General features: G+C 58.3%; 1 protein-coding gene across 2 annotated transcripts in view; it reads left to right on the top strand.

Moving 5' to 3' along the window:
* Positions 1-810: 810 nt before the first annotated feature.
* The window catches only part of ft (cadherin-related tumor suppressor fat), a 51,175-nt gene continuing 43,302 nt past the window's right edge, over positions 811-8,683 (top strand). The window contains exon 1 of one of the 2 annotated variants that reach the window (XM_076535424.1): positions 811-8,606. In XM_076535424.1, the coding sequence (XP_076391539.1) occupies positions 3,201-8,606 (5,406 nt within the window). In that variant the 5' untranslated portion in view covers positions 811-3,200. The remainder of the gene's footprint in view (positions 8,607-8,683) is intronic. The other variant, XM_076535423.1, reaches the window with a different exon arrangement.

The following is an 8,683-nucleotide window of genomic DNA, read 5'->3' as shown; positions in this document are numbered from 1 at the left end:
ACGACTTGCGCGAGAATGCGAAACGCAACGCGTTTTTCCAAAGTTCGAGGGAAGTTTGAGGATAAGTAGGCAAAGATTGACGAGGAAGCAGGTAGCCGGTAGTTGTTTCGATCGATCGAACGCTCGGTGGGTCGCGCCGCGTTCGAATAATTCCGGCAGATCAGGAGGCAGAATTCGAACTTCCCATAGCGTCCCGTCACGAGCGCGTAGGCCACAGGCGCTTCCTCGATCTATAGCGTTTCTCCGTTATAGATAACGACTCGTCGAACGTTCGAAAGCGAGCATCAGGTATCTATGCTTGTCCTTATCCGAGTCGCGCGACATTGTTCGAGAGGTTTCGCGGAAGAAGAAGGAAGAAGAAGGAATAAGAGGCGCGAGTAAATCTATCGATAGGAGTTATCGAGCGTTTAGCGATTAAAGGAAAACTCGAGAGAGAATCGAGTCGGTTGACGCGGTCTCGTTCGTATCGAGCACCTTCGACGAAGCGAAAGAGCAAGAACGGAGGGAGAGAGAAGCGTCCGATCGTGGTAACGGATTAGTTATAAAAGTGGCTATAGGGCCGCGGATGTATATCTACAGCATCGTGGTTCTGAACCTCTTCGTTCCTCCGGTTCTCGCTCCTTTTTTCCTCGCTATCCCACACCCCGGTCCCGTCTTTTCTCCTCTCGCTTTCTCCCGATAGCTCCCCTCTTCTCCCGCGCATTATTCATCCGAATCGTTCGATCCTCGTTCGACCCGTCGAAGAGACCGGCCGGTCTTCGTCGCGCTCGTAGTCTCCCTTTCCGTCCACGCGGTTCGCACCGTTCGCCCGTAAGCGGTCCTCGTCGCCGAACGCTTCTCAGCGACGGCCATCTTGCATACCTGAGCCTCCGCATCGCTCGTTCCTCGAGGGCAAAAGGGAGAATATCTCGGCGCGAGACGACGCTGGACGCTGGGATGCGCGAGAGGATACAGTCCGAGGAGGGAGGATAACGGCCGCGGGGAGAGAGACGGGGAACGAGGCCGACAAGGACGGGGATGGCTAAGGGCCCGCGAAGGGGTCCGCGAAGGGGCCCGTGCTCGAGCTAGACCGACAACGAGACAGAGAAGGTAGGTACGGGCGGCAACGGAGAGGGGTAATCGCGCGCGCGCGCGCGACAGGGACGAAGAGACTGCCGGGTCGAACGAGGACATCGCTCCGTTCGAAAGAAGGATAGAGAAACGGTTAGCTCGGGAAAAGGAGGGCCCAAGAATGCTTCTCTGGAAGAAGACGGACGTTATCGACGGCTGGTCGAAGAAAGGTAACGCGATCGAGGAAAGAGCTGGTCGAATTAAACCGAGAAAGAAGGAAGCGAGATACGGAGTCCTCTCGGAGGAAGCAGGACGAATCGAACACGAGTTTCACGAAAAGATTCGAGGGAGAGAGAGAGAGAGAATCCGCGAATGCTTCGGTGGACGGAGAGGGAAAGCAGTGATCGAAGAGAGACGGCGCGGGTCAGAAGTAGCTGTTGGAAATACCGTGGCAGAGGAGAGAGAAACAGAGGGAAATGGTAGGGTAAAGCGAGACGGAGGTTGTCGAGGAAGAAGAGAGAGAAAGGTAGAAAGAGGTGTTTCGGTGGGCGGGGGATGGTTTCGAAGGAAGAAAAAGGAAGGTAAGGTCCGTTCGGCGAAAGAGAAAAAGCGACATCGATGGAAGGATAGAAGGCGCGAGCGGGGCCTGTCGAGGAGAGGCTAGAGGCGAGAGGAAGGAGGGAAGAGCGAGAGAAAGGGACGCATACCGTGGTCCCGATGGATCGGAGAGGGACGGCGGGCCTCAGCCAGGCCGAAGAATGTTTCTCCGGCACTGGCAAGGTTCTGGGACCGTCTCGGTTCAGTCGAGTCAGGTCAGTCCTCGGGAAGGTGATATCGTTCGTTCGTGGTACGTTTTCGGGGCCTTGCGTCGCGACCGTCGCGTTCACGGCCCACGTCTTTTCGCTCGTTTTCCGTCGATCTCTGGTTCGCGCGCGTCGCCTACGTTGGTTCGCGACCGTCGCGGAAAACTCGTCTCGAACGCGTTTTCACCCCCCGTACGAAAGGTGCGTTCTTTCTGGCCGCGTGCGCGCGAGCCACGCGCGAATCGCGTTGATACGCGAGCGGCGATCGATGGATCACGAATCGACGCTCGAACGGTCGCGCGTCGTTGACCGAAGGAAAACGCGAGGAACACGGTTGCCCATATAATAGGAGGAGTTCGGTTCTGTGCATGATCTCGACGGAGTATCCTCGTGTCGTTTGTGGTGTGTCCGAGGGAATCGTTGACTCGACGATAGCAGAAAAGTGCGTACGTGTCGCGGTTGTTTGCGTCCAAGTGTCGTCGTCGTCGTCGTCGTCGTCGTCGTCGTCGTCGTCCTCGAGAACAGAGGAGGTTCGCGCGATCGGTGAAACGAGGGTTACCGGTGACGGACGCGTATTCGCCGCGGGTGACCGACAACAGTGCTCGAAAGCGGCGGCGTCGCGCTTAAATCGCTTGCTCGGAATCGGCGGTGAGTCGTTCCGAGAAGGATTCCGGCGAACGAAACTGGCTGGAAAAGCCCGAGGGATCGAACGCGAAGCATCCGCAGACGCGTTTCGCGAGGCGCGGCTCCGCGGGTCAGTGCCCCCTCTGTCGGCCCGAGTCTCTCTCGTGTCCCGTGTTCGCTTGAGTTTCCGCGACGCGGATCGACCGGCGAAACGGAGAGAAACGAGAGGAAACGAGAAAAGAAAACGCCCACACCTCGGAGGTATCCTTAATCCGATTTCGAATCGGATCGAGTGGAATTGCCGATTAAAACGGAAAACGGGCAAACAGGGTAGAAGGGACGAAGGGAAGAAGAAGGGGCCGAGGAGCAGAACGAGCAGCAGCGGCAGCAGCAGCGGCAGCAGGAGGAGGAGGAGGAGGTGTGGAGGAAGAGGAGGTAACCGCAACGGCAGAGAGGGAAAAATGAAATCCGTTAGCCATTCGCGCGGCTCTTCGAGTTCCCGTTGATTTATCCTCGGATCGCGATACCAGCGCGCGATGTACCGGGCGCGATCGGCGAGACGAACGCGCGCTTGAAAAGCTCGAAGAAAGATGACATCGGCAGCGGCAGCGGCAGCGACGACGAGGAAGAAGAAAAACGAGAGGTAGTGTCGAAAGTTTTTATGCCGTCGAAGCGAGAATCGAATTTGGCTAAGGAAGGGGGCGCGCCGAAGGGACAGAAGAGATGATCATAAGGAGATCGATGGTCCTAGTCCTGGTCCTTGGACTGTTGTCGACGGACCAAAATGTCGGCCAGGCGAACGCCCGGGAGAAACGAGGCTCCGAGTATTATTCGCGAAGCCTAGCCGAAAGGGTGATGCGGCTGGTGCCACGAAGATCGCCGATGTTACCGCAGGATAGCGCCACGATGGGTCTGGCGATGCAGAGCAGAGCCGTTGACACGAGAGTTCAGCTGGAGGTCAGAGAGGGCGAACCGAAGGGGACTCTGGTCGGCGTGATACCGGTGAAGCCCGGCTTCACCTACAGGTTCAACGAGCCGCCGCAGGAATTCGTGCTCGATCCCGAGACCGGCAAGATCAGGACGGCGAAAATCTTGGACAGGGAAGCGTTGAGCAGCGATCGGTTCGATCTGGTGGTGTTGTCCAGTCAACCGACCTACCCGATCGAGGTGAGGATCCTGGTGTTGGACGTGAACGACAACGATCCCGAGTTTCCGGAATCGAGCATAGCGGTCAGCTTCTCGGAGTCGGCGGTGGTCGGAACGAAATTGTTGCTGGACGCGGCCACCGACAGGGACACGTTGGAGAACGGAGTGGTGGACGACTACCTGATCGTCGACGGTAACACCGACGGCAAGTTTCGTCTGCAAGTGACCGGTAATCCGACCGGCGAAACCTCGTATCTGCATCTGGAGACGACCGGGAAATTGGACCGGGAACAGGTCGAGTTCTATTCGTTGAACGTCTGCGCGAGGGACAGAGGACGACCGGCCAGGGTCGGGTTTCTGCTGGTGAACGTGACCGTGTTGGACGTGAACGACAATCCGCCGATATTCCAACAGAGCGACTACGTGGTTGCCCTGAACGAGAGCGCACCGGTCGGGACCACGGTCCTCACCGTCCACGCTACCGACAAAGATTCCGAGGACAATTCGAGGTTGACTTACTATCTGCCCGATATCGAGAGACAGTTCACGATCGATCCCGAGACCGGTACGATCACCACCGTCGAGCCGCTCGATTGTCCGCAACAGAGCTGCGCGACCGGCACGACCGCCGCGCATCCGGCCGGCGGTTGCCCGAAGAGCTGCGTGATAACGGTGTTCGCTCGAGATCACGGCTCGCCGAGGCAGGACGGCCGGACCTACGTAACGGTGAATCTATTGGACGCGAACGATCACGATCCCGAAATAAAGTTCAGCTATTTCCCGTCGACGCCGGGTTACGCGACCGTCGACGAGAACGCCGCCAAGGACTCGATAGTGGCAGCGGTCGCGGTCATCGACAACGACGAGGGATTGAACGGCGAGACCACCGTCGAGATTCGTGCCGGCAACGAACTGGGTCACTTCAGGCTAGACAATTCGCAGAGCTTCGACATAGTGTACGTGAACGGTCGATTGGACCGCGAGGAGATCCCTAAATACAATCTGACCGTGGTGGCGACCGATAAAGGCACGCCGCCGCGATCGGCGACCGCCTACCTGGTGATCCACGTGAACGACGTTAACGACCACGAACCGGTCTTTCAGCAGAGCGAGTACTCGGCCGTGCTGTCGGAACTTTCGCCTACCGGCAGCTTCGTGGCCAGCATCTCCGCGACGGACGCGGATTCCGGGCTGAACGCGAGAATTTATTACGATTTCGACTCGGGCAACGAGCAAGGTTGGTTCGCGATCGATCAGGACACCGGTCTGGTCACCACGGTGGCCACGCTCGATCGCGAGGTACAGGGCAGCGTGGAGTTGCACGTGTCGGCCAGGGACGGCGGACCGAATCCGAAATACGCCTCTACTCATCTGAAGGTGACCGTCCTCGACGAGAACGACGAGGCGCCGAGATTCTCGCAGAGCGTGCTGGAGGTGACGTTGTCCGAGAACACGCCACCGCAGAGCCTGGTGGCGACTTTGTCCGCGGTGGACAACGATCAGGGAACGAACGGCAGCGTCGCGTACAGTTTTCACTCGAGCGTGTCCAGAGATTATCCGAAAACGTTCGCGTTGGACGGTTTAACCGGTCAGTTGACCACCAAGATCGGGCTCGATCGCGAGACCATCGGCGAGTACAGAATTCTGGTGATCGCGAAGGATCAAGGGAGTCCGCCTCAGTCGTCGACGGCGACGGTCGTGCTGACGGTGCAAGACGTCAACGACAATTCGCCGGTCTTCTATCCGTGGAGATACTTGATGCCGATACCGGAAGACGCCCCGCCGGGAACGTCGGTGGGCAGAGTGACGGCTACCGACGCCGACGCCAGAGAGAACGCGCAGGTCAGGTATTCGCTGGAATCCGGTGGCGAGGGACTGTTCGCGGTCGACGAGCGAACCGGCGAGATAACCCTTCAAGGTTCTCTGAGAGCCGCTCACAAGACCCTCTACGAGCTGAGCATATCCGCCAAGGACACCGGCGACAGGGTAGCCGGGAGGAACGCGTTGGTCGAGATAATACGCGAGGAGGACCTGGAACGGCTCGAGTTCGACGCGTACAACGGTTACGAGTTTCGCGTGGCCGAGGACAGAGGCGAATGCTGTTCCTCCTCCTCCTCCTCCTCCTCCTCTTCTTCGTCGTCGAGCGCGAGCTCGTTCGAGGTTGCGAGGGAGGTCGGCACCGTGCAGATCGCGCGATACGCCGGCTCCAAGATCTCGTACGCCATCGTGTACGGCGATCCGAAGGGCAATTTTAAAATAGACGAGGGCACGGGCACGATCAGCGCCGCCGGTTGTTTGGACCGGGAGCAACAGGCTTCGTACAGTCTGCAATTATCGGCGAGAGCCGGACTCGCTTACGGGCATACTTCCGTGAACGTCACGGTGCAAGACGTCAACGACAATCCGCCGAGATTTCCTAAAGGCGAGATAGGGGACGAGGTGTTCCTCGAGGAGAACGCCGCCGTAGGACAAGAGGTGTGTCTGGCTCGAGCGAGGGATCGCGACGCCGGTGGCAACGCTAGGATAACTTACTCGTTGACGCACAATCCCGGCGAACAGTTCAGAGTGACGGAAAACTCGGGCATCATCTATCTCGACAAACCGATACGAGCTCCGCCCGGCACGGTGCTGAACCTGGAAGTTCAGGCGAGCGATTCCGGCAATCCACCGCTGTCGGCGCAACATCAAGTAAGAATCACCGTCGCGGACGTCAACGATCACACGCCGGTCTTCAAGTTGACCAGCTACGAGACCTCGCTGCTCGAGTCGACTCCGGTCAACGACCGGTTCTTCTCTCTGACGGCGATCGACGTCGATCTCGGACGCAACGGACGGGTCTTGTACAGCGTCACCGACGGCAACGCCGAGGATCGTTTCGGCATATTCCCCGACGGGCAGCTCTACGTGAAGAACGTTCTCGACCGCGAGGAACGCGACTATTACGCGCTCGAGGTGACGGCCACCGATCAGGGTAATCCCTCGAGAAGCTCGGTAGTCCCGGTGGTCGTGCACGTGATCGACGAGAACGACAACGCGCCGGAATTCGCGAATTCCAGTTTCGTTTTCCACCTACGAGAGAACGAGCCACCGGACACGTTCGTCGGCAAATTATTGGCCAGCGATCGCGACGCGGGACGCAACGCCGACCTGGTGTTCTCCCTGCCGGCCAGCCAACAGGACTTTGCGGTCGATCCGAGGAACGGTTTCGTCAAGTCGCTGCGCGTCTTCGACAGAGAGTTACTGGTCGCCAACACCGGCACCAGTTATATCGCCTTCGAGGCGACCGTCACCGACAACGGGCCGAATCGTCTGCGAGATCGGGTCAAGGTCGTCGTCTACGTCACCGACGTGAACGACAACGTGCCGCAGTTTCAGAGACTACCGTACAAGGTGCAGGTGAACGAGGGTGCCGCGACGGGCACGCAGCTGTTGAAAGTGTACACGACGGACGCCGACGAGGGTCTGAACGGGGACGTGTTCTATTCGTTGGAGGAGGGAAACGAACGCGGTCACTTCGCCATCGACGAGGCGACTGGACAGATCTCGTTGACGAAGGAACTCGATCGCGAAACCTCGGATTCGTATGTGCTGACGGTGGTGGCGCACGATGCCGGACTCGAAACGCGTCTCTCCTCCAGTACGACGGTTCGCGTCGAGGTACTCGACGAGAACGACAACGTGCCCCGATTCGTCGACAACGAATCGAGGATCTCCGTTCTGGAGACGACGCCGACCAACACGGAACTGGTGCGGTTCAAAGCGACCGACGACGATCTCGGACCGAACAGCGAACTCGCGTTCGCCATTTCGGCCGGCAACAGGAGAGACACATTCTACGTGGATCCGTTGACCGGCACGCTCTACCTGAAGAAGCCGTTGGACTACGAAGAACTCGAAAGATACACGCTGAACGTGACCTGCAGCGACGGCGGTCATCCCAGGTTAACCTCGGTGACCAGCTTGACCGTCGAGGTGATCGACGCCAACGACAATCCGCCGGTATTTCCGAACACCGCGATCGCCAGACAGATCAGAGAAGGTATCCTGGTGCACACGCCTATAGTGACCATCACCGCGGAGGATCCGGACTCGAACGAGAACGGCGTCGTTACTTATTCGATCGCCAGTCAGGATCCGGAAGATCAGCTTCGCAGATTCGGCATAAACCCGTCGACGGGCGTGATTCACACTCTGTTACCGATCGATCGGGAAGAAGTGGACACCTACAAACTGGTGGTGGTCGCGACCGATTCCGCTCATCCACCGAGCGCCCGGCTCTCCGCGGAGAAGCTGGTGATCGTGATCGTCGAGGACATCAACGACAACGCTCCGATCTTCGTCAGTATGTCGGCCGTTGTTCTGCCCGCCAAGGGCAATTATCAGTACCAGAAGGAGATGACGGTCAGTCAGCTGGTCGCGAGAGACCTCGATTCGAGCACCAACGGTCTGGTCACTTACGAGCTACTTCGCTCGAGCGTCAACTACTCGGACATGTTTCGGATCCATCGTACGACCGGTCACCTCACCATGAAGCTTCCCCGATCCCTCAAGAACAATTTCGAGCGGGTCTCGAAGTATCAAGTAGGGATTCGGGCGACGGACGAGGCCGTCCAGGCGGAACGAAGGTCCACCGAGACCTATTTGAGTTTGATCGTGCCCGGCGAGGACGGGGACGATCGGCCGATTTGGGAACATCGCGGGCAAATCGAGGGCAACGTGTACGAGAACGAACCGATCGGTACCAGCATTTTGAGAGTGACCGCCAGGAGTCGTAGATCGAATATCGATCTCGAGTATTACGTGACGAACGTGACCGCTGGCAGCGGCGGTCCCCAGGTCGACAGATTGTTCGACATCGACTCGAGGACAGGTATATTGTCGACGGCTGCCGCTCTCGACAGGGAAACAGGAATCCAGTGGTACGAGGTGGAGCTGTACGCCATCGGTGTCGGTGGTACCAGACCCAGTACGACGTCTACCAAAGTAAGTTCCACGTTCTTTGATTGATCATCCTGCGGATATTAATGATCCAGCGGCTTCCAAAACTCATTCGCCGCTTT

The sequence above is a fragment of the Megachile rotundata genome, chromosome 9 (genome assembly GCF_050947335.1).
Source record: "Megachile rotundata isolate GNS110a chromosome 9, iyMegRotu1, whole genome shotgun sequence".
Lineage (NCBI taxonomy): Eukaryota > Metazoa > Arthropoda > Insecta > Hymenoptera > Megachilidae > Megachile > Megachile rotundata.
This window is presented reverse-complemented; position numbering and strand designations above follow the sequence as displayed.